Raw genomic sequence first — 26,580 nt, 5'->3', positions numbered from 1 at the left:
TTTGTACTATTTTCTACATTGTAGAATAACAATGAAGACATCAAAACTATTAAATAACACACATGGAATCATGTAGTAACCAGAAAAGTGATAAACAAAATATATTTCAGCTTCTTCAAAGTAGCCACCCTTTGCCTTGATGCCAGGTCATCTAATGCAGCACTCCATCACTCTCCTTCTTGGTCAAATAGCCCTTACACAGCCTGGAGGTGTGTTGGGTCATTGTCCTGTTGATAAACAAATGATAGTCCCACTAAGCGCGAACCAGATGGAATGGTGTATCAGTGCAGAATGCTGTGGTAGTCATGCTGGTTAAGTTTGCCTTGAATTCTAAATTAATCACAGACCGTGTCACCAGCCAAGCACCCCCACTGCATCACACCTCCTCCATGCTTCCCGGTGGGAACCACACATGTGGAGATCATCCGTTCACCTTTTCTGCGTTTCACAAAGTCACGGCGGTTGGAACCAAAAATCTCAAATTAGGACTAATCGAACCAAAGGACATATTTCCACCGGTCTAATGTCCATTGCTTGTGTTTCTTGGCCCAAGCAAGTCTCTTCTTCTTGTTGGTGGTTTCATTGCAGCAATTTGACCATGCAGGCAGCAGAGGTAACTCTGGGTCTTCATTTTCTGAGGCGGTCCTCGTGAGAGCCAGTTTCATTATAGTGCTTGATGTTTTTACCAAATGCACTTGAAGAATCTTTCAAAGTTGTTGACATTTTCCGGATTGACTGACCTTCATGTCTTAAAGCAATGATGGACTGTCATTTCTCTTTGCTTATTTGAGCTGTTCTTGCCGTAATATGGACTTGGTCTTCTACCAAATAGGGCTATCTTCTGTATACCACTCCTACCTTGTCAGGACACTACTGATTTAAGAAGGAACTCACACAAGAAAGAACAAAAATCCCACAAATTTACTTTTAACAAAGCACACCTGTAAATTGAAATTATTCCAGGTGACTACCTCATTAAGCTGGTTGAGAGAATGCCAAGAGCGTGCAAAGCTGTCATCAAGGCGAAGGGTGGCTACTTTAAAGAATCTGAAATATATTTGTAATAGTTTAACAATTTTTTTGGTTACTACATGATTCCATATGTGTTATTTCATAGTTTTGATGTATTTACTCTTATTCTACAATGTAGAAAATAGTTTTAAAAAATAAAGAAAAACCATTGAATGTGTTGGTGTGTCAACCTTTGATTGGTACTGTATATATTTTTTAGTCCATCTGAGAATTTTTTTTTAGCTTTTGCAGCAGCTTCTCTTCCTGGGGTCCACAAAATGTACAGATTTTTAAAGTAGTGTCATTATATTTGGGGTGGGGTTGCTAGAAATTTGTGCCCCAAAAAATGGTGTCATCCGAAATTCTGGTGGAAAAAATTGGGTCCCTGCTGAGAGTTTGAATACCACTGCTCTAAAGCATTGAGTCACCGGCACTGGACAGATAAATGGATTTAGCATGCAGGCACATTTGATTATAGTAGCACAACTCATAAAGAGAACGACTGAAATAGTAGACAATTGGAGGGAGTCAGCAACTTCTTTCCTTTTGAAATGGACTGAGGGCTTCAATTTCAAATCCATACCAATACTCCCTGGTATCCTTCTGATCTGCAGGGGGCGTTGGTAGGAATATGTGGAGCTGTGGGGAGCGGAAAGAGCTCTCTGCTGTCTGCTCTGCTGGGACAGGTGAGGTTCTATATCATTGGCCTTCAAATCAGCTTACTGGGGGATTCCCCCACAAACCAGACTGGAAAGCATTTGAGGTGCGTTTGATTAAGCTTGATTTTTGCACTTTTGGGACTGTTCCGTTGTACCAGGCAATCAAACGCAGTATTTTCCCTCTCATGAAAGCCTAGGTCAGCTTTACCTCTAGTTTGTTTTAACATGAGTCTTATCCCTGGTGTTCAACAGATGACCCTGCTGGAGGGCAACGTGGCAGCCAGTGGCGGCTTTGCCTATGTGGCCCAACAGGCCTGGATCCTCAACGACTCACTGAGAGAGAACATCCTGTTCGGAAAAGAATACGACGAAGACAAGTAAAGATTGATTGATTTTGTGTTTATGACTTTTGAGTCATTTATTATGGAACAGTATCAAATCAAATTTATTTATATAGCCCTTCGTACATCAGCTGATATCTCAAAGTGCTGTACAGAAACCCAGCCTAAAACCCCAAACAGCAAGCAATGCAGGTGTAGAAGCACGGTGGCTAGGAAAAACTCCCTAGAAAGGCCGAAACCTAGAGAGGAACCAGGCTATGTGGGGTGGCCAGTCCTCTTCTGGCTGTGCCGGGTGAAGATTATAACAGAACATGGCCAAGATGTTCAAATGTTCATAAATGACCAGCATGGTCGAATAATAATAAGGCAGAACAGTTGAAACTGGAGCAGCAGCACGGCCAGGTGGACTGGGGACATCATGTCAGGTAGTCCTGGGGCATGGTCATAGGGCTCAGGTCCTCCAAGAGTGGGAAAGAAAGAGAGGAGAGAATTAGAGAACGCACACTTAGATTCACACAGGACACCGAATAGGACAGGAGAAGTACTCCAGATATAACAAACTGACCCTAGCCCCCCGACACATAAACTACTGCAGCATAAATACTGGAGGCTGAGACAGGAGGGGTCAGGAGACACTGTGGCCCCATCCGAGGACACCCCCGGACAGGGCCAAACAGGAAGGATATAACCCTACCCACTTTGCCAAAGCACAGCCCCCACACCACTCGAGGGATATCTTGAACCACCAACTTACCATCCTGAGACAAGGCTGAGTATAGCCCACAAAGATCTCCGCCATGGCACAACCCAAGGGGGGGCGCCAACCCAGACAGGATGACCACATCAGTGAATCAACCCACTCAGGTGACGCACCCCTTCCAGGGACGGCATGAGAGAGCCCCAGTAAGCCAGTGACTCGGCCCCCGTAATAGGGTTAGAGGCAGAGAATCCCAGTGGAAAGAGGGGAACCGGCCAGGCAGAGACAGCAAGGGCGGTTTGTTGCTCCAGAGCCTTTCCGTTCACCTTCCCACTCCTGGGCCAGACTACACTCAATCATATGACCCACTGAAGAGATGAGTCTTCAGTAAAGACTTAGAGGTTGAGACCGAGTTTGCGTCTCTGACATGGGTAGGCAGACCGTTCCATTAAAATGGAGCTCTATAGGAGAAAGCCCTGCCTCCAGCTGTTTGCTTAGAAATTCTAGGGACAATTAGGAGGCCTGCGTCTTGTGACCGTAGCGTACGTGTAGGTATGTACGGCAGGACCAAATCAGAGAGATAGGTAGGAGCAAGCCCATGTAATGCTTTGTAGGTTAGCAGTAAAACCTTGAAATCAGCCCTTGCTTTGACAGGAAGCCAGTGTAGGGAGGCTAGCACTGGAGTAATATGATCAAATTTTTTGGTTCTAGTCAGGATTCTAGCAGCCGTATTTAGCACTAACTGAAGTTTATTTAGTGCTTTATCCGGGTAGCCGGAAAGTAGAGCATTGCAGTAGTCTAACCTAGAAGTGACAAAAGCATGGATTAATTTTTCTGCATCATTTTTGGACAGAAAGTTTCTGATTTTTGCAATGTTACGTAGATGGAAAAAAGCTGTCTTTGAAATGGTCTTGATATGTTCTTCAAAAGAGAGATCAGGGTCCAGAGTAACGCCAAGATCCTTCACAGTTTTATTTGAGACGACTGTACAACCATTAAGATTAATTGTCAGATTCAACAGAAGATCTCTTTGTTTCTTGGGACCTAGAACAAGCATCTCTGTTTTGTCCGAGTTTAAACGTAGAAAGTTTGCAGCCATCCACTTCCTTATGTCTGAAACAGTACACAATGAAAGCAACAGCGCAGACCATTTAGAGGTGTCTTAGTGCTGGATTTAGGTAGATGGCTCATTTTCATCTGTAGTCTATGACCAGTCACGTTTGGATGTCATAGTTTGATAGTTTCGCATTCAGAAGGGCCAAAGGCTCATTTCTAACTCGTGGTTTACTCATTTCTCTGGACCATGACTGCGTTTCCCTCTAATGTTAAGTCATGTCCTTGGCTGTGTTTCCTTATTAGGTATAATGCTGTGGTCTCTGCCTGCTGCCTGATTCCTGATCTGACAGAGCTGCCCTATGGGGATATGACTGAGGTATGTATCAGACCGCTATTACATCGCTCTGCTGAAGATGCTCTCAATATGAACTCTGGCCATTCTGCACAATACATTCGCCTTCCACTTTCTGCTACTTTGGTATAGTGTATTTACCATATAACAGGCTAGTAAGTAGTACATGCATTTATAGATGGGGTGTACTGTGGTGTTTTGTGAGAGAACATGATTAAGTGTTATATAAGTACATGTCTGGTCTGTTGCTGCCTCTGTGTGAAGCCTATCAATCAGAAATGATCCTTGATACATTTTGTCAACATTGTCCCAATGTTTTCATTCCAGATAGGTGAGAGGGGTGCCAATTTGAGTGGCGGGCAGCGCCAGCGGGTGAGCCTGGCACGTGCCCTGTATAGCGAGCGGCCCATCCTGCTCCTGGACGATCCTCTCAGTGCCGTGGACGCCCACGTGGGCTCTCACCTCTTCCACAATGCCATCCGCACGGCATCCAAGGGCAAGACCACCATCTTTGTCACACACCAGCTGCAGGTAAGAGGAGCTTCTGATTATCTGAATGATCAATTCAAATTGTATTTATGTGAGAAACAGAAGAATTTGCAGCAAATAAGTGACTTGTGTACTATGGCCAAATTATAGGAAATGGCATTCATTATCTGAAATGGCTTTCTTAACTACTCTCTTGTATATCTTTGGGACGCCTAATCTGAAAGGAAATGAGACCCTATGTAGACCACCTAGGTCGGTGATTATAGTGCCACTTGAGTTTTCACACAAGTCTCCCATTGACATTAATGCATAAAAGCTAAGTTAAGAGTGTGACTCTCAAGAATGTGTCCCGAAATGATAAGGCTGAGGAAAGGGAGCCATATAGAAATATAGAGGAGCATACTATAGCCCAGGATTCTTCATCAGGAGAATTACAGATCTCACTGGTTTTGACCCTCTCTCAGTACCTGGCAGAGTGTGACCACGTGATTCTGATGAAGGACGGGCAGATTGCCGAGCATGGCACCCACTCCCAGCTTATGGGCATAGACCGTGACTACGCCACTCTCTTCAACAGCGTACAGCAGGAGGTAATGCCAACCACAGAGCGCATGTCCAGCTCTAGCCTGATCAGGCTTGCCTTTCATTGTCATGCATTGGCATGAGCTGGCAAGATGGCATAAACTGACCTGGGACCAGGCTAGCCCAGCTCTCCTCTATGTAAAAAGACCTTTTTCATCCCTCTTTACACAACACTATCGTACGTCAAATCCTGCGTAATTCATGAGGCAGGAGAAGCCAAGCGGGTGGCTGGGAAATGTTAATGCATACAGGGCCTTTCATTATTTAGGTCGGCGTTGATTTATCAGTGTCACACTGCTAAAGACCCTGTCACCAATATCTCTGTTTAAATGACTTCTGGCAGTGTTATGACTTGGCCGATTGTCTTATGCTGTAGGTCTCTTTGGCTTGCTCTCCTAGAACCTGGTGAAAAAGAACCTGGTGAAAACAAACCTGAAGAAAGAGGGAGATGAAAAGGTTGAGACCACCGGGAATTTCGCCAAAGTTGCCAGACCGCCGGTGGAGAAAGGGAAAGGAGGTGAGACTCGACTGCGCCAAATAGAATGTGTTTATGTGTTCCCTTTAAAGCGGTTAGCTTGAAATTAGGAAATTACTCACAGGTTTCCTCTCTTCCTCTCTCTTCCTTCCTCTTCCTTCATTCCTTTCTTCCGCTTCTTTCCTTCCTTCCTTCCGCTTCTTTCCTTCCTTCCTTCCCTTTCTAATTCTCTTCTTTCCTTCCTTCCTTCCTTCCTTCCTTCCTTCCTTCCTTCCTTCTTTCCTTCCTTCTTTCCTTTCTTCACTCTCCAGACCAGCTCATGAAAGCGGAGGAGAAGGGCTCTGGTGCCGTGGCCTGGGATGTGTACAAGGCCTACATCAATGCGGCTGGAGGCCCTTATGCCTTCATCCTCAACGTCATCCTCTTCCTCTTCACCACTGGCAGCATCGCCTTCAGTAACTGGTGGCTGAGCTACTGGATCCGCCAGCGCAGTGGGGTGAGTTTGGATTTTCTGATGGCCTTACACACGGACACATAACTAGGATCAGATTACCCAACCTACAATACTTAGAATTATTAGAATTTAAAGAAATATCTGATTCTGTGTTAGTGGGATAGGACAACTTCTGCCTACTCTGAGGGATGTCTATACTGTAGCAGTCTGTCTCCCACAAGTAAAACGACTTCTGTGCATCACTGAGTTGTAGTGGGGAAAGTGCCAGCATTAATCTCAGCACGTGTAATTAAAAAAGTACCGGTGTCTCTGTAAACGTAATTAAAACAAGAGACGAGCCGGCAAAAAGCAGATGTGCTGCAAAGCTGTCATCCGTGACTGATTGAAGGATGTGTTTGGAATAGCGACATTACCCAAATGGCTGCTTCTTTCATGTCTTCTGTCTCAGCTGGCTTTGTTTAATTTATTTCCTTCATTGGATAGAAATGCCTTGTGTGTATCCCTCCATCTGCCCTCAGAATACATCATTAATCCTGGAGAACGAAACCAATGAAACATTGGCGGGGTTGGCAAGCGACAGCATGAGGCTCAACCCTCACGTTCAATACTACTCAAGAGTTTATGTGCTGTCCATGGGGGCCGCTCTCTTCCTGAAGACAATGAGGGGGCTAGTGTTCGTCAAGGTAAGCATCTTGCTCAAATGTCTTTTAGAGTGGTTCTTGTGGATTGTTCTCTCGTCTTGAAATGTCAGGACCATTCATTGATGCACTCTAAGGCCTGTCAAAGGAGAGTGCATCACTGACCGATTCACTCCAGGGTACTACTTTTAACAAGGGCCCATAGGATACCATTCTGGATGTAACCATAGTCTTCATAAGTCAGGTTTTCATTGATTTACGCTCAGGCCCTTTTCAAAGGAAAGAAGTGCAAAGTTGTTGTGGTACAACCTTGACTCTCTCTATTTGTCTTTAAGACGTTTTCATGAGTTGCACTACTATAATTGAAAGTGCCTGCAGGCTAAATCCATTTCTGTCCAGTGCCGTGACACGCTGCTTTAATGGCTGTGTGTGTGCGTGTGCCGCTGTGTGTCCCTGTCCCTTTGGATATGTCCCCTGTGTTTGTTAAACTTTCCTGACAGCCCATTACAGAGGTTATGTCCTCACGTAATTGTGTGACACAAACATTTCCCGAAGATGTCTAATCTTTTTTTTTTTTTACGCTTAGCTGTAACGTGAATGTGGGAGTGTTGCATATTCTATTAATAGATTGAATGTGTTCTCTCCTGCCAAAAGTCATTTCTGCCAGATGTTTCTCACTGCGTTAACCTAGACATGGGTTCATAACCTTTGTGTCAGCCTGCCAGACATTCATTTATGTCTGAGGATTTGACAGTTTGCATGACCCCAGAAACTTTCCACTTGCTCTTAACAGCACTGTGACTACTAATAGGGACACATCATCAACAACAACAACAACAACATATGGCCAACTAGCATTAGCAACATGTCATATGAGCGTTAGCTAGTATGTGTTCATAGCTGTGAATGCTGGCAACAATTCTCTAATGTCTACTCCTACTTGCATTTGTTGCCCCTGGGTGTTGAGCTTTCCCGAGTCCCGACAACCCATCTGTTTACCAGTGTTATGTCTGTCTCCGTGTTGAAACACCACTGTGTTTGTCTGACAGTGTACTGTTCGGGCTGCCTCGGTGCTCCACGACAAGCTGTTCCACCGCCTCCTCCTGAGCCCCATGCGCTTTTTTGACACGACACCTTTGGGCCGCATCCTCACCCGCTTCTCCCGAGACATGGACGAGGGTGAGGTGTCTTGCCTTTACTTCATACTCCGAGCCTTGAGGTGCCTATACCACCCAGACAACACAGTGTGATCTGACAGTTTTCTGTTTTCTCTCTCCCTCTGTGTCCTTTCTTTCGGTCTCCTTTTCTCTCTCTCTCTAACCATCCACAGTGGACGTCCGTCTGGCCATGCAGGCTGAGATGCTTCTCCAGAACATGACCCTGGTGCTCTTCTGCCTGGTCATGGTGGGCATCGTATTCCCCTGGTTTCTGATCTCCCTCCTGCCCCTGGGAGCCTTCCTCCTCATTGTCAACCGCGTTTCCAGGTCAGGCTACAACCAATCGATTTATACGTGTATGCTCATGCGTGCTTTGATTTAAAGAAGATAAGTGTAGAGATGGATTAGGGTTTCCTAGGTCTTTGGATAATTTATTATTCAGCGTGACGCATCTAATCAGTTTCCTCATTAAAAACAAGCTCAAAAGGCACCCCAGTCCCCATATAGGGTACTACTTTTGACCAAGGCCCGCACAATATAGGGAATAATGTGCTTTTTGGGACGGGTCCCATTTATTGATGTGGTGTACTTTGCCAGCTGGCATCTTGAGATGAAAGTACAAACTGCATAAACATGTTTGTGTAGGTAGTCTCAGAATAAGGAGTGTCATGTTCTTTAATCCCCTGCCCTCTTCTCCTCCTCCCCCCCCCCCCCCCCCTCCCGCCGGGGATGATTCATGAGCAGACTTGTTATTCACATGTGCAGCCTATCTATGGACCTAAAAGTAGAACTCCACCCCACCTTTGTCAATAAAACCCTCTCTCTCACACTTCCCTGCTGACTCAGTCGAGTGTTGTGGTAGTGTGGGTCTGTGGCTCATAAATCACACATCATTCAGAAATGATTCTAGTGGAGCCAAGGAATGGCCTGAGCTGTGCCAGGAAATGGTTGTCCTGTCCTGGGCAGAATTACACTCTGACTCCCCTGTGTCCTCTCATCATACACTGCTCAAAAAAATAAAGGGAACACTAAAATAACACATCCTGGATCTGAATGAATGAAATATTCTTATTAAATACTTTTTTCTTTACATAGTTGAATGTGCTGATAACAAAATCACGCAAAAATTATCAATGGAAATCAAATTTATCAAACCATGGAGGTCTGGATTTGGAGTCACATTCAAAATTAAAGTGGAAAATCACACTACAGGCTGATCCATCTTTGATGTAATGTCCTTAAAACAAGTTAAAATGAGGCTCAGTAGTGTGTGTGGCCTCCGCGTGCCTGTATGACCTCCCTACAACGCCTGGGCATGCTCCTGATGAGGAGCAACTCCTGGACAGTCTGTGGTGCAACGTGGCCTTGGTGGATGGAGCGAGACATGATGTCCCAGATGTGCTCAATTGGATTCAGGTCTGGGGAACTTGCGGGCCAGTTCATAGCATCAATGCCTTCCTCTTGCAGGAACTGCTGACACACTCCAGCCACATGAGGCCTAGCATTGTCTTGCATTAGGAGGAACCCAGGGCCAACCGCACCAGCATATGGTCTCACAAAGGGTCTGAGGATCTCATCTTGGTACCTAATGGCAGTCAGGCTACCTCTGGCGAGCACATGGAGGGCTGTGCGGCCCCCCAAAGAAATGCCACCCCACATCATGACTGACCCACCGTCAAACCGGTCATGCTGGAGGATGTTGCAGGCAGCAGAACGTTCTCCACAGCGTCTCCAGACTCTGTCACGTCTGTCACATGTGCTCAGTGTGAACCTGCTTTCATCTGTGAAGAGCACAGGGCGCCAGTGGCGAATTTGCCAATCTTGGTGTTCTCTGGCAAATGCCAAACGTCCTGCACGGTGTTGGGCTGTAAGCACAACCCCCACCTGTGGATGTCGGGCCCTCATACCACCCTAATGGAGTCTGTTTCTGACCGTTTCAGCAGACACATGCACATTTGTGGCCTGCTGGAGGTCATTTTTGCAGGGCTCTGGCAGTGCTCCTCCTTGCACAAAGGCGGAGGTAGCGGTCCTGCTGCTGGGTTGTTGCCCTCCTACGGCCTCCTCCATGTCTCCTGATGTACTGGCCTGTCTCCTGGTAGCGCCTCCATGCTCTGGACACTACGCTGACAGACACAGCAAACCTTCTTGCCACAGCTCACATTGATGTGCCATCCTGGATGAGCTGCACTACCTGAGCCACTTGTGTGGGTTGTAGACTCCGTCTCATGCTACCACTAGAGTGAAAGCACCGCCAGCATTCAAAAGTGACCAAAACATCAGCCAGGAAGCATAGGAACTGAGAAGTGGTCTGTGGTCCCCACCTGCAGAACCACTCCTTTATTGGGGGTGTCTTGCTAAATGCCTATAATTTCCACCTGTTGTCTATTCCATTTGCACAACAGCATGTGAAATTTATTGTCAATCAGTGTTTCTTCCTAAGTGGACAGTTTGATTTCACAGAAGTGTGATTGACTTGGAGTTACATTGTGTTGTTTAAGTGTTCCCTTTATTTTTTTGAGCAGTGTATCATAGTCCACTAACCTGTCAGATAACTGCACTGTCATTGGAGTTATAATGTAGTGTTTGTCAACCCTCTCCTCGACAACCATCCCTAGATATTTCACAATGTTGTTGTTGTTGTCCTGATCTAGTGTCTGGTTTGGTAAGGAGTTCACAAGTTGAATCAGGTTCCTTAGAACACGCAATGGAAAACATTTTTGCAACGGGAAATTAAAATGTTTAACCCTCCCTAAGGATTGGCTGGAGGGTCACAGATTAGAGGTTTGACTGGGGGGGAAGTTAAAGGAATTTTGTTCCAATGTGTTCATTAACCAATGCAATTAATACACTCTGTCTGTTTCTAAGAATTTGTAAGGTTTTTACTTAAATGAAACGGACAGAGATCAGCCAACTTAGCCAATAGCGTTTATTCTCGAGAGCTCTGCTCATTATACCATGTACATTGGTTTATCCCGTAAGACGGCAGCCATCCACTGCATCATTGTGAGTTGAACAGTAGAGGTTTGGCTGGGGGTCACAGAGTAGAGGTTAGAGAAATGTTGAGTGAGTGGACTTCTTTAGCATCCCTAAAGTGGTGCTCTGGTACATTTAAGTAATCAACTTGATGTTCCACTTCCTCTTTGTCTGACTAGGGTTCTGATTCGCGAGCTGAAGCGTCTGGAGAACATCAGCCAATCACCTTTCACCTCGCACATTACCAGTAGTCTCCAGGGGCTGTCCACCATTCACGCTTATGGCAGAGGGGACGACTTCTTACACAGGTGGGAACAGTACACTAATATACCGTACAGCGCTCATAGGAAGACACTTTATCTGTCACAGGACGTTTTTTCAAACACTGATAAGACATTGGTTTTGACAGTTCATGTCCAGTTAGCTTCGCCCACCACCGGTCTACATTTTTAAATTACATTTTTTTGTCATTTAGCAGACGCTCTTATCCAGAACGACATACAGGGGCAATTAGAGTTAAGTGCCTTGCTCAAGGGTACATCAACTCTTTTTTTTTTTTTTTTTACTGAGTTGTCTCGGGGATTTGAACCAGAAACCTTTCGGTTACTGGTCCAACGCTCTTAACCGCTAGACTAGGTGCCGCCCAAATTGCACAACTAATAATGAGAGAAACCCCTAAGTAACATTTCCTTGACTTTTGAGTTGAGTAGCATTTGATTTCTGCCTAGCTAATGTGGGCACTGAGCAGCCTTCCACTGTCTGTTATTGGTCCGTTGACTTTCACTAACCATTCCTATTGGTTTATCTCTGTGTATATCAGGTACCAGGCTTTACTGGACACCAACCAGGCTTCCCACTACCTGTTCAGCTGTGCTATGCGCTGGCTGGCTGTACGGCTGGACCTGATCAGCATCATTCTCATCACCACCGTAGCCCTGCTCATCGTTTTCATGCACAACCAGATCCCCCCAGCCTACGCAGGCTTGGCTATATCCTACGCTGTGCAGGTACACGCACACAAAAGCACATTCATGCACATGCATGTAAACACGCACACATGCATGTAAACAGACACGCACTGCTAGAGTATGTCCTTGCGATCTGTGAATTATTTTGACTGCCCTTTATGGGAATGTTTTTATGAAGGCTTTTTTGATGTTCTATACAGTACCAGTCAAAAGTTTAGACACACCTACTCATTCCAGGGTTTATCTTTATTTGTACTTTTTTCTCCATGTAGAATAATATTGAAGACATCAACACTATGAAATAACACATATGTAATCATGCAGTAACCAAAAAAGTGTGAAACAAATCTAAATATATTTTATGTCTGAGATTCTTCAAAGTAGCCACACTTTGCCTTGATGACAGCTTTGCACACTTTGTGTGCAGCGCTGTCATTCCTGTCATCCCTGTCTTAGGTCAGTTAGGATCACCACATTTACATTTAAGTCATTTAGCAGACGCTCTTATCCAGAGCGACTTACAAATTGGACCACCCTATTTTAAGAATGTGAAATGTCAGAATAATACTAGAGTGATTTATTTCAGCTTTAAATTTATCACATTCCCAGTGGGTCAGAAGTTTACATACACTCAATTAGTATTTGGTAGCATTGCCTTTAAATTGTTTCACTTGGGTCAAATGTTTTGGGTCGCCTTCCACAAGCTTCCCACAATAAGTTGTGAATTTTGGCCCATTCCTCCTGATAGAGCTGGTGTAACTGAGACAGGTTTGTGGGCCTCCTTGCTCGCACACGCTTTTTCAGTTCTGCCCACAAATGTTCTATAGGATTGAGGCCAGGGCATTGTGAATGCCACTCTAATACCTTGACTTTGTTGTCCTTAAGCCATTTTGCCACAACTTTGGAAGTATGCTTGGGGTCATTGTCCATTTGGAAGACCCATTTGCGACCAAACTTTATCTTCCTGACTCATGTCTTGAGATGAAGCTTCAATATATCCACATAATTTTCCTTCCTCAATATGCCATCGATTTTGTGAAGTGCACCAGTCCCTCCTGCAGCACAGCACTTCCACAACATGACGCTGCCACCCCCGTGCTTTACGGTTGGGATGGTGTTCTTTGGCTTGCAAGCCTTCCCTTTTTCCTCCAAACATAATGATGGTCATTACGGCCAAACAGTTCTATTTTTGTTTCATTAGACCAGAGGACATTTCTCCAAAAAGTACGGTCTTTGTCCCCATGTGCAGTTGCAAAGCGTAGTCTGGATTTTTTTATGGCGGTTTTGGAGCAGTGGCTTCTTCCTTGCTGAGCGGCCTTTCAGGTCATGTTGATTTAGGACTCATTTTTACTGTGGATATAGATACTTTTGTACCCGTTTCCTCCAGCATATTCACAAGGTCCTTTGCTGTTGTTCTGGGACTGATTTGCACTTTTCGCACCAAAGTACGTTAATCTCTAGGAGACAGAACGCGTCTCCATCCTGAACGGTATGACGGCTGCGTGGTCCCATGGTGTTTATACTTGCGTACTATTGTTTGTACAGATGAACTTGGTACCTTCAGGCGTTTGGAAATTGCTCCCAAGGATGAACCACACTTGTGGTTGAAAAACGAGATTTAATCACTCCAATCTAAGTGTATGTAACCTTCCGACTTCAACTGTATGTCTGTCTATAGGGGTCGTAAAGGTTTATGGTTTGTGCTGCTCATTCATCCAAATGGTATCAGCGCACACAGTGACCAACACTAGTGTTGAAGTGAGCCTGGGTTGATTGCAATAGGGTGTGAGGGTGTTAATCATTGACTAATCACTTCTCTCTCTCTGTCTGTCTGTCTCTCTGTCTGTGTCTGTCTCTCTCGCACTCTCTCTTCTCCAGCTGACCGGTCTGTTTCAGTTTACCGTGAGATTGCTGTCAGAGACTGAGGCTCGCTTCACGTCAGTCGAGAGGATCAATCATTACATAAAGGTAGGTAGGCCTAATGACACCAGGGGTGCTGCCAACAGTCGGGGGTAGGGTTGCTGATTGGCTGAACCATGTGTGGCCGAATCGAATGTACACACATGGTGTGACACAAACAAACACAGGCTTATATACTAAACGCAGCAGGACACAGGCACAGATGAAGCAACACACACACACATACAGGCACAGCATACTCACATGCAGACACACACTCTAAATCCACATTCCTGCGCGGGGTGCACCCACGCACTTACACAGGTCCATATCCCAATAACACAAGCTGTTGGATAAGGTTGACATACTCACACATACACAATCATGATGCACACACACATAACCCAATCCCAATAACACAAAGCTGTTGGTCATGGTAGGCTCCAGACAGACGCAGTGTACATTCCAAATTTAACCCTATTCCCTATGTAGTGCACTACTTTTGATCAGGGGCCCATAGGGTTTGGTTAAAAGTAGTCCACAGTATAGGGAGTCGTGTGCCGTTTGGGACACACACCGTCTCTGAGAGGCCCAGCAGGAAGCAGATGGAACCCAGTGTGTGGCCCGTCACACATCACAGCACATGACAGGACCTGTTTCACACAACACCCATCAAAACATAAACACCCCCATATCAGAGGAACAACTTTTTCTCTCAAAAGTGCCAACAAGATTTTAGAGATCTATAAATTACAGTTATATTGAGAGGTAGAGGTCTTTACTTCATGGGATTAGAGATACAGAGATTAGCACTCCATATTGGATCTATTTTTTCTGTCTCAGACCTTAGAAGGTGAGGCGCCGCGGCAGATCACTGGACCCTCCTCTCCTGCCCCCTGCTGGCCAGATAAGGGACGGATCTCCTTCCAGGATGTGGAGATGTGTTACCGGGACGACCTGCCGCTGGTGCTCAAGAAACTTTCCTTTAACATCCTGCCAGAGGAGACCATCGGCATTGTGGGTCGCACTGGCTCAGGTACTTCCCTCCTTATTTCCAGGTATCATTTTACATCGTTAATGTTTCATTTTATTATCTTTGTTTCCGCTGGTGTTTACCTGGTATTTACTAAGAAATAATGTAACAATGGGTTGAATTGATGGTAATGATGCTAATGATTCTCATTCAAAAAGATTCTCATAAAATAAAAGTAATCATTAACCAGTGAACTGTAATCTTCACATGTAGAAGTGGTCATCATCTATCCGAACTAATAGGAGTTCACTCACAACCCCCCGTTTCTATCTATCTAGGGAAGTCCTCACTGGGCGTAGCTCTCTTCAGACTGGTGGAGCTGACTGGGGGCTCCATCATCATCGACGACATCAACATTGCACAGATCGGATTGGAAGACCTGAGAAGCAAGCTGTCAGTCATTCCCCAGGAGCCCGTTCTCTTCATTGGCACTATCAGGTATGTATTAATGATTTACCTAAGATTCCCCTAGGTACAGATGTAAGATCAGCTTCCCCTCCCCAATCCTAACCTTTAAGGGATCCTTTGGGTATTGGGTAATTTCCTACTTACCCAGAGTCAGACAAACTCATGGATACCATTTTATGTCTCTGTGTGCATTTTGAAGGAAGTTGAAGGTAGCATATCGTTAGCTTAGCACAATTTCTGGAGATCTATGGATATCTACTAGCCAGCTCCTCTCAAAAGCAGGGAAATAGACCTAACTACTACAAAGCTATGTGTTTGGTAATTTATAGTCTAACAAAGGTATACATAGTAATCTATATTTTATGAAATGAGATTCTATCAACTTCCTAATTTACGGACTGGGGGGGCTTGATATCTATGGCAAAGAAAGCAACGCACACAGAGACTGTAACAAACCCTGAGGAATTTTCTGCGCTTATCAATCCTGGAGTTATGGAGACATTCTTCCATATCCCAAAATGAAACTGTAAGAAACAGCCCCTACCTGCTGGACCGAATGGACAGCTGTCTATCGAGTAAGTGACATTATTCTTGCTTGTCCCCACCACACAGTAACAAAATATAAAGATAATCTATCGGTAACTTTTGTTTCATAATTGCACTCTGATCAAATCAAATTATTATTATTAGATTATTATACAGGCTGGTTGCATATCGACTGGTGTTTGAGTGGGCACTGATGGGAGAGAGACTGGCACAAGGGAACAGAAGAGTTTTGCATTCAGCTTCACAGCCAGACATTGCCATAACCAATTGTGTCAAATCATTGAAATAAATCCCCTTAGGAATAAAATAGGTGGTACTGGTTCTATCTGCTAGAAGTGATTCAATACAGTATGCTACAACATCTTATTTGTATTATGAAATATAGCAGTCAGATCTATGTGTCAGTAACATTTGAATACTTAAGGTAAATTGGTAGAAGCAACAAAACAGCGTATACCTATGTAATGACATGACAATCCATGAAGAGGCAAAGACAATTATGTATTTTAAAACACATTCAAACAATGCACATCAATTAAAGGTCAAATATACAATAAAATAGACAGTACAAAGTAAGTATGGGGGTGGTGTTATGTAGTAGTCTACAGTGAATGGTATGGGGGTGCTGTTATGTAGTAGTCTACAGTGAATGGTATGGGGGTGCTGTTATGTAGTAGTCTACAGTGAATGGTATGGCAGTGCTGTTATGTCCAGTGGTAGTCTACAGTGAATGGTATGGCAGTGCTGTTATGTCCAGTGGTAGTCTACAGTGAATGGTATGGGGGTGCTGTTATGTCCAGTGGTAGTCTACAGTGAATGGTATGGGGGTGCTGTTATGTAGTAGTCTACAGTGAATGGTATGGGGGTGCTGTTATGTAGTAGTCTACAGTGAATGGTATGGGGGTGCTGTTATGTAGTAGTCTACAGTGAATGGTATGGGGGTGCTGTTATGTAGTAGTCTACAGTGAATGGTATGGCAGTGCTGTTATGTCCAGTGGTAGTCTACAGTGAATGGTATGGCAGTGCTGTTATGTCCAGTGGTAGTCTACAGTGAATGGTATGGGGGTGCTGTTATGTCCAGTGGTAGTCTACAGTGAATGGTATGGGGGTGCTGTTATGTAGTAGTCTACAGTGAATGGTATGGGGGTGCTGTTATGTAGTAGTCTACAGTGAATGGTATGGGGGTGCTGTTATGTCCAGTGGTAGTCTACAGTGAATGGTATGGGGTTGCTGTTATGTAGTAGTCTACAGTGAATGGTATGGGGGTGCTGTTATGTCCAGTGGTAGTCTACAGTGAATGGTATGGGGGTGCTGTTATGTAGTAGTCTACAGTGAATGGTATGGGGGTGCTGTTATGTCCAGTGGTAGTCTACAGTGAATGGTATGGGGGTGCTGTTATGTCCAGTGGTAGTCTACAGTGAATGGTATGGGGGTGCTGTTATGTCCAGTGGTAGTCTACAGTGAATGGTATGGGGGTGCTGTTATGTCCAGTGGTAGTCTACAGTGAATGGTATGGGGGTGCTGTTATGTCCAGTGGTAGTCTACAGTGAATGGTATGGGGGTGCTGTTATGTCCAGTGGTAGTCTACAGTGAATGGCATGGGGGTGCTGTTATGTAGTAGTCTACAGTGAATGGTATGGGGGTGCTGTTATGTCCAGTGGTAGTCTACAGTGAATGGCATGGGGGTGCTGTTATGTAGTAGTCTACAGTGAATAGTATGGGGGTGCTGTTATGTCCAGTGGTAGTCAACAGCACTCCCATACCATTCACTGTAATGTCCAGTGGTAGTCTACAGTGAATGGTATGGGGGTGCTGGTATGTCCAGTGGTAGTCTACAGTGAATGGTATGGGGGTGCTGTTATGTCCAGTGGTAGTCTACAGTGAATCATTTTATTATGCTACAGATGCAGTGTGATAATGGTCAGAGTGTTTGTATTTTGTAGTAGTTTGTATTAATGTAGGTAGTTGTTCCATAGATACCAGATGAGTTGGGGGTGTCAGAATAGCCCCCAAGTGTCCTTGAATCTTGATGTGTGTCCCGCAATGATCTTGACGTGAGTGACTGTCTTTGTCTATCAGTATATCACTGTTTTGTTACTTGTCATGTTTTATGTTTTTGTGTGGACCCCAAGAAGAATAGCTGCTGCTTTAGCAAAAGCTAATGTGGATCATCATAAAGCAATAATGACATCCTCCTTGTTGGGTTTTGGGATGGGGCTATGTTGGTTTTGGGATGGGGCTATGTTGGATTTGGGATGGGGCTATGTTGGATTTGGGATGGGGCTATGTTGGATTTGGGATGGGGCTATGTTGGATTTGGGATGGGGCTATGTTGGATTTGGGATGGGGCTATGTTGGATTTGGGATGGGGCTATGTTGGATTTGGGATGGGGCTATGTTGGATTTGGGATGGGGCTATGTTGGATTTGGGATGGGGCTATGTTGGATTTGGACTTCCAGTATTTGTCCATCTCTTCAGGACGCGCTCCATCAGGTCATTCCAGAATCTTTGTGTGGTAGGCTGACATATTGGCCGGGCAATCCACTATTTTGATTATTTTGGGTGGACAAGTTGAATCTTGGAGTGTCTGAAATGAGAAAAGAGGAGCTGATAAACCAGTGAATACAATGTAAACACAAGGATGTTTCCATACATACAGAAAGAACATGTGTGACACTTCTGGATGCAGTTGATCAGATTAGTGTCGTGGATATAGTCAGCTTCCCACACTTCAGAAAGGGTGCCTCTGAGCACACTTGAAAGGGAGCGCCATTCAAAGAAACCCTCCACTTTACCCAAGTCAGCAAAACTATTCTGGAGGGCAGTTAGGCTACCTGTCCATTTGTTAGAATAGATGTGTCTGGACACGTCAATGATTGCATTACCATCCTAATATGACTAAACAAGTGCTGAAGTGTAAACATTGATTGCATATTTTGAGTACTTGCCAGCAAAAATTGAGGCGTGTCCTCTATTCTGGTTCTGAATGTGATGTTACTCCAGCAAACATGGAGTCCGTTCCTTGTGGACTGTCCACAGCAGGCATGTCTTCTATCTAAACCAGAGTGAGCAATAAAGGGAACAGGAAATGGGGAAAATCATTTGAAATATACAAAAGATATACAAATATACACCTGAAGAAGGCCATAATAGATGTTCTGATTTAGTGGCATGATGTCATGCATTATATAGCTGACACTATAAAGGCAAGTCAATCTATTTGTTTCTCAAGCATGTGGAAAATGTATAATTAGTTGGAAAGTACTTGAATCAAGTTGAATAAAGACTCAAATATTGGCACCACTCAATGTTGAATAATGAAAAAAGGAGAACACATAATTTTGTTGTACTCTGGTTTTCTTTGGCTTTGAACGGAGGGCATCACAGATGTAATGGACAGGCCTGTCACCTTTCTTGTGGATGGGCTATCACATTTTATCATGAGAGCAGCTAGCTACTATTCAATCAATCAGATAATGTAAGATCGCATCACACTTACCCCCATTCCACTTTGTCCTGATGTGCGTAGAATGGCCACTGATTGGACCGCTGTATCCTTCAGGAAATGTCTCATCTTATGGCTTGTCAGTTCCATCCTCTCATAGTCCCCTAGTTATAAAAAAATCAGAGCAAACCATTAACTTTCGGAGATCCTTGGTCGGAGTGTTATCTAGCTTGCTAACGTTATATTCATGGCAACTCAATCAAACAAGGTTCATAAAAAAATAGACCCTTACAAACAAATGCAATAACATGTTTCAGTTCAATACAATACGCTAAAAAAACAAGATATAGATTTATCAATCATGTCTGATGCTGAAAAGGCTTTCAACCATCTTGAATGACCTTTTTCTATTCAAAACTTTGGAAGCCTTCAACTTTCCAAAAGTATACAGTGAGCTCAAAGTATTGGGACGGTGACCATGTTTTTGTTGTTTTGGCTCTGTACTCCAGCACTTTGGATTTTAAATTATACACGGTCAGCTTTAATTTGAGTGTATTTTCATTCATGTCGGGTGGACCGTTTTTAGAAATTACAGCACTTTTTTTGTCCCCCATTTTAGGGGACCAAAAGTATTGGGACAAATTCACTTATCTGTATAAAAGTAGTCAATAGTTTAGTGTTTGGTCCCATATTTCTTTAAATTCGTTGGTTCCATTTGCTGTTTTGTTTTGGTTGAGTTTCTGATTATTTTGTGCCAAATGGAAATGAATGGTAAATAACCTGTTGTCATTTTAGAGTCACTTTTATTGTAAATAAGAATAGGATATGTTTCTAAACACTTCTACATTAATGTGGATGCTACCATGATTACGCATAGTCCAGAATGAATCGTGAATAATGATGACTGAGAAAGTTTGACACACATATCATACCCCCAAGACATGCTAACCTCTCACCATTACAATAACATGGGAGGTTAGCATTGTTTTATGCCTTTAACATTGTTGACACTGCTGGAGGTTGAGTGGCAAACTTTACAGTCACGGCTGCGAGGTAAAAATATTTGCTCTGGACAAGCATTGGCAGTCTGATGTACTCTTTTTCTTTTGTGAGGTTTATCTTCTCACACTTCGGTTACTTTATCTATCTAGCAACCTCGTTCAAACTGCCGCTGTCTCAGCTGGCCTGCTGTGTTTACACTTGCACACAGCCAATGCTTGTGCCCACTGTCGATGAATGAAATGCGTAGTCCGGAGAAAATAGTTCCAGAAATAACTATAATAAAAACATTATAATTTCATATATACTTGTAATGAATACTTTGAGTACAAAGTGCTAACCATCCAGCCTTTGAATAGTTAGGTTAATTTCCATGCTTTTGAGAGGAGCTGAGTAGTAGATACTTATAGACTTCCAGCAATTGCGCTAAGCTAACAATATGCTACCGTCAACTTCCTTCAAACTACACACAGAGACTTACAAATGGTATCCATGACATGAGTTTGTCTGACTCTGGAATTTCGGGAAATGTCCTACTTACCCAAAGTATCCCTTTAACCATTAGTGGGGTATATGTCAAACTGACCCCACGGGCAACTTCACCGGACTCTTTTTGTACTGTTATCTAGGCTTGTTTACAATTATGGAGATTGATTCTTTATTCTTATTTTTCCTCATCAAATAGGTCCAATCTGGACCCATGGAATCAATACTCAGATCCCCAGATCTGGGATGCACTTGAGCGGTCCCATATAAAGGAGATTGTAAGTAGGGATAGATGGTACATGTTGACATAAATAGAGTAAGCAATGCATTGCTATGTCAGTTTAACCCCAAATATATTGATAATGTCTGTCTGTATACAAACGTCAAGTAGTCCTTATGTGTTGACATCATACTATGTATTCATTGCCTTGTACACCTTCTGATAGTGTTACTAGCGCTGACAGTAATTGATAACAAATCCTAGACCTGTGTAAGATTAAAGTTCCCCACTAGAGATTTTTTAACAGTTGAAAACGATATGTGGCTTGTGTTTTGACTCCATTTCGTCTCTCATCATGTTCAGATCAGCCAACTGCCCCACTCCCTCCAGTCCGAGGTGACAGAGAATGGAGAGAATTTCTCAGTGGGAGAGAGACAACTACTGTGTGTGGCAAGAGCACTGCTGAGACACAGCAAGGTAAACACACACAAACACAGACACATCACACATGCACTTGCGCACACACACACACTCTAGCGTTGCATCACGTCTCTTTCTCTCCATAGCACACACAGGACAAGGGCAGTTAGATTGATTTTCTCTTTTCTGTTACCACAGAGGAAAGCTTTTGTGCCTCACATCCCAATATTGAGGTAGTCACATAAGGTGGGCAGAAGGCAGCAGCTTCTCCAAGGCGTAACATTGCCACCACATGGCTTGTGTTGTAATGTCACTCTGATTCTATACAATGCAGTTGGAAATTCAATCAACTGAAGATGACGACAAAAGACGTTTAGGGACTAGTCCTACATAGTTATAGCACTCCTTAAGATTGTAATATACACATCCATATTCAATGTTGTTTCTATATTGTTACTTCTTTATTCTACCAACCTTTGTGATTGAACCTCTGCAAAGTTTGCTTAAATGTGACATGTGTTTGGTTGCCAGATCTTGCTGTTGGATGAGGCGACTGCAGCCATCGACACAGAGACAGACCGGCTGATTCAGGAGACCATCCGCGAGTCATTCAGCAGCTGCACCACGTTGATCATCGCCCATCGCCTCAACACTGTGATGAGCTGTAACAGGGTCATGGTGTTGGACCAGGGACAGGTGGGTCTTCTGCACCATAGACATATAGAATGCATCTTAATGGCACCCTATTCCCTATGTAGTGCACTGCTTTTGACCAGGGCCTTTTGGGAATAGGGTGCCATTTGAGATGCTGCCATATCATTCTATTTCTTCTATGTTCTGCAGCTCTTAGCTCTTGTGTTTATTTGAGAGGGACTTGTAACCATTTGTATCTATTGAATCATACCAGTGGCTAATGAAACACATTTGACGTCTTTTAATTCTGGGTTTGTAGTATAGTGTAAAAATATATACATTTCCTTCAGAAAGTATTCACACCTCTCACTTTTTCCACATTTTGTTGTGTTACAGCCTGAATTTAAAATGGATTTGATATTTTCCCCCACTGGCCTACACACAATACTCCATAATGTCAAAGTGGAATTAATTAAAAATGAAAAGCTGAAATGTCTTAAGTCAATAAGTATTCAACCCCTTTGTTATGGCCAACCTAAATAAGTTCAGGAGTAGAAATGTGCTTAACAAGTTGCATAATGGCCTCCCGAGTGGCGCAGTGGTTTAGGGCGCTGTACTGCAGCGTCGTCCGGGTTAGGGAGGGCTTGGTCGGTAGGGATGTCCTTGTCTCATCGCGCACCAGCGACTCCTGTGGCGGGCCAGGCACAGTGCGCGCGAACCAAGGTTGCCAGGTGCACAGTGTACCCTCCGACACATTGGTGCGGCTGGCTTCCGGTTTGGATGCGCACTGTGTTAAGAAGCAGTACGGCTGGCTGGGTTGTGTATCGGAGGACGCATGACTTTCAACCTTTGTCTCTCCCGAGCCCGTACGGGAGTTGTAGCGATGAGACAAGATAGTAGCTACTACAACAATTGGATACCACAAAATTGGGGAGAAAAAGGGGTAAAATTTAAATTAAAAAAACACACAAAACAAGTTGCATAATAAGTTGCAAGGGCTCACGCTGTGTGCAATAATAGTGGTTAACTAGATTTTTTTTATTGATTACCTTATATCTGTACCCCACACATACAACTATCTGTAAGGTCCCTCAGTTGAGAAGTGAATTACAAAGACAGATTCAGCCACAAAGACCAGGAAGGATTTTCAATGCCTCACAAAGAAGGGCATCTATTGGTAGATGGGTAAAAATGTAAAAAGCAGACATTGAATATCCCTTTGAGCATGGTGACGTTATTCATAACACTTTGGATGGTGCATCAATACACCCAGTCACTACAAAGACACAGGCGTCCTTCTTAACTCAGTTGCCGGAGAAGAAGGAAACCGCTCAGGGATTTCACCATGAGGCAAATAGTCACTTTAAAACAGTTAGATGGCTGTGATATGAGAGAACTGGATGGATCAACAACATTGTAGTTACTCCACAATACTAACATAATTGACAGAGTGAAAAGAAGGAAGCCTTTACGGAATAAAAATATTCTAAAACATGCATCCTGTTTGCAACAAGGCACTAAAGTAATACTGCAGAACCATGTGGCAAAGAAATTAACTTTTTGTCCTTAATACAAAGTTATGTTTGGGGCAAATCAAATGCAACACATTACTGAGTACCATTCTTCATATTTTAAATTATAATGGTGGCTGGATCATGTTATGAGTATTCTTGTAATCGTTAAGGACTGGGGAGTTTCAGGATAAAAAGGAATGGAATGGAGCTAAGCGTAGGCAAAATCCTAGAGGAAAACCTGGTTCAGTGTTTCATCAGACTAGAGGTCGACCGATTATGGGTTTTTTCAATGCCGATACCGATTATTGGAGGACCATAAACGCCAATACCGATTAATCGGCAGATATTTTTATTTATTTTGTATTTATTTATTTGTAATAATGACAATTACAACAATACTGAATGAACACTTATTTTAACTTAATATAATACAGCAATAAAATCAATTTAGCCTCAAGTAAATAATGAAACATGTTCAATTTGGTTTAAATAATGCAAAAACAAAGTGTTGGAGAAGAAAGTAAAAGTGCAATATGTTCCATGTAAAATATGTGCCATGTAAGAAAGCTAACGTTTCAGTTCCTTGCTCAGAACATGAGAACATATGAAAGCTGGTTGTTCCTTTTAACATGAGTCTTCAATATTCCCAGGTAAGAAGTTTTAGGTTGTAGTTATTATAGGAATTATAGGACTATTTCTCTCCATACCATTTGTATTTCATTAACCTTTGACTATTGGATGTTCTTATAGGCACTATAGTATTGCCAGTGTAACAGTATAGCTTCCGTCCCTCTCCTCGCTCCTCCCTGGGCTCGAACCAGGAACACATCGACAATTAGCGCGCGCTAACTAGCTAGCCATTTCACTTCGGTTACACAAGCCTCATCTTGGGAGTTGATAGGCTTGAAGTCATAAACAGTGCAATGCTTGACGCACAACGAAGAGCTGCTGGCAAAACGCAATAAAGTGCTGCTTGAATGAATGTTTACACGCCTGCTTCTGCCTACCACCGCTCAGTCAGATACTTGTATGCTCCGTCAGATTATATACAACGCAGGACATGCTAGATAATATCTAGTAATATCATCAACCATGTGTAGTTAACTAGTGATTATGATTGTTTTTTATAAGAAGTTTAATGCTAGCTAGCAACTTACAAAATACTTGTTGGTCAGAACTTGTTTATTTTCTTCATTCCAGATTTTGGAGTTCGACACCCCTGCTGCCCTGCTGGCAGATGACAACTCCAGATTCCGTGCCATGATCGAGGCATCTAACGGCAAGCTCAGTGACACAGAGCAGTGAACCGAGTCGAATGGGTACAAATTAGCGCTTATAAAACGAGGCAATACAGCAGAGGACATGACTTGCACAAACTTTGAAGATTATACCATCCTGCCATGGAGCGAGTCAGATGTTATTTTAGAAGGCATTAACAGATGTTCTTACCAACGCTGCTAAATCTAGTGATGTCTGTTGATTTCAAAAACCAATGATGACAATGTTCCAAAAGACGCATCAAAGATGTGGATCTATTGAGAGTTGGGAGTATCGTACCTGCTGACCTTTACTGCTGTGTGGAAAGAGATCATTTCTCAGAGGCGAAAGGAGAATATGCAAATCAAGAGCAATGACTCTACAATGGCACTTTATATTCCATGATGAAACACTGAAGCGTCTGATAACACTGAATGTTGCTTCCTTTCACCGTCTCCATCAGTGAGACGTGGAAGAGACCGTAAAATGATCTATATATTTCACTGATAGAATTCTAAAGGAACCGATCACTTGTATAAGCCTCAATGCTAGTTGGGGGAATGGATTTTATATTATGATATTTGCAATCAATACAGCCAGCACATTCATCAGTCAAATCACTGGGCAACTGAGACTTCCAAAGAATCACATTGATATACCAAAGTAGCCATTCCACATGAGCAAGGTCAGGAATATATTGACTGGTAATATGTCTAGTTCTAATAAGGCAGATAATTATATGGTAATCATTTCAGTGAATCCTAACAGATGCTGTGTATATGTGCCTCGACAGTTATGTCATTCGTTGTGTAGTAATGTTGTAGCCTATGCTTTTTGGAATTGCATTTGTGTTGCATTATGTTCTGTTCTAGGTGAATCATATGCTGGTATGTGGGAACTGTATCTGCATAGTCTCTTGTATTGTTGCAGGGTTATATGGCAGGAATGTTGTTTTTATCAATGCGTAATCATTCTGTTGTGTAGTAATAAAGCACAGTTATATTCATGAGTTTGAAGGACAGCAAAACAGAGTAATGAAAGGTACTGAGTATTTTGAGTATTTCTTTTGTTCTAAACAACCACAGACAATGTCTGCAAATCAGTGTTTTTGGATGACGTTTTGGATTGTAAACATCTAGATGCCTTAAAAAATAATACACCGAGCAGACATTGTGTGCAAAAAACAATAGGTTGTTAGATGAACCGTAAAGATGGCCTTGTAAAAGACTTGAGATTGTAATTTTGCTATATTTTTTTATTATTAAATGTTAAGATTTTTTTGTCTTAGAAATGCTTTACCAATAAAAATGTTTTCATACTTGAAATATTGTCCTTGCATTCATTGTTATCGCATATGGTGCCTTCCTGGCATGCATGGTGCTCTGATAATGAATTAAATCAATAGTCCATGGGCCAGAGGGCCAAATTTCACATGTTGGTCCACTATGGGGTGGCAAGGGTAATGTCTGTGAGCTATATTTTGGTATAATAACCACTATCGGACATTGATAAATTGTGGTAATCACTGCATGAATGTTATGATCCCTATGCGGTTAATAAGGACAACTGGATTTATGAAATGTATTATAAAACAACAATCTTCTCAAAACAACTTGTGTTATTAACTTCATAATACAACATGAAAGAAGGCCATTTGAATCGTAGTGGCATCTCTATGGGCCCAACGTGGAGGGTGAAAGGTCATTTATGTATAAATGTTGGGGTATATATCGAGCCAGAATGGACGTACGGTATAGGGAAGTGCTCCATTATGACATGGTACGTAGATAATCATCATCACAAAATCACACAAGGAGACCCATTGAGACATTTTTGCATTCAGAAAGTATTCAGACCCCTTTTTCCA

At 43.1% G+C, this 26,580-nt stretch overlaps 1 protein-coding gene across 1 annotated transcript in view; it reads left to right on the top strand.

The window, feature by feature from the left end:
- Positions 1-26,038, top strand: part of wu:fb13g09 (ATP-binding cassette sub-family C member 5) — a 52,882-nt gene extending 26,844 nt beyond the window's left edge. Inside the window, exons 11-29 of the mRNA XM_064964531.1 lie at positions 1,626-1,697; positions 1,923-2,047; positions 4,068-4,140; positions 4,444-4,647; positions 5,070-5,195; positions 5,587-5,704; positions 5,974-6,158; positions 6,635-6,799; positions 7,804-7,933; positions 8,085-8,238; positions 11,064-11,192; positions 11,705-11,891; positions 13,731-13,820; positions 14,595-14,787; positions 15,063-15,222; positions 20,869-20,947; positions 21,253-21,366; positions 21,841-22,005; positions 24,657-26,038. Coding sequence (XP_064820603.1) covers positions 1,626-1,697; positions 1,923-2,047; positions 4,068-4,140; positions 4,444-4,647; positions 5,070-5,195; positions 5,587-5,704; positions 5,974-6,158; positions 6,635-6,799; positions 7,804-7,933; positions 8,085-8,238; positions 11,064-11,192; positions 11,705-11,891; positions 13,731-13,820; positions 14,595-14,787; positions 15,063-15,222; positions 20,869-20,947; positions 21,253-21,366; positions 21,841-22,005; positions 24,657-24,761 — 2,574 coding nt within the window. The 3' untranslated portion in view covers positions 24,762-26,038. The remainder of the gene's footprint in view (positions 1-1,625; positions 1,698-1,922; positions 2,048-4,067; positions 4,141-4,443; positions 4,648-5,069; positions 5,196-5,586; positions 5,705-5,973; positions 6,159-6,634; positions 6,800-7,803; positions 7,934-8,084; positions 8,239-11,063; positions 11,193-11,704; positions 11,892-13,730; positions 13,821-14,594; positions 14,788-15,062; positions 15,223-20,868; positions 20,948-21,252; positions 21,367-21,840; positions 22,006-24,656) is intronic.
- Positions 26,039-26,580: the final 542 nt, after the last annotated feature.

Source organism: Oncorhynchus masou, unplaced genomic scaffold (assembly GCF_036934945.1).
Source record: "Oncorhynchus masou masou isolate Uvic2021 unplaced genomic scaffold, UVic_Omas_1.1 unplaced_scaffold_1___fragment_4___debris, whole genome shotgun sequence".
NCBI lineage: Eukaryota > Metazoa > Chordata > Actinopteri > Salmoniformes > Salmonidae > Oncorhynchus > Oncorhynchus masou.
Note: the sequence above shows the minus strand (reverse complement) of the source record. Positions and strands in the feature narration are given on the sequence as shown.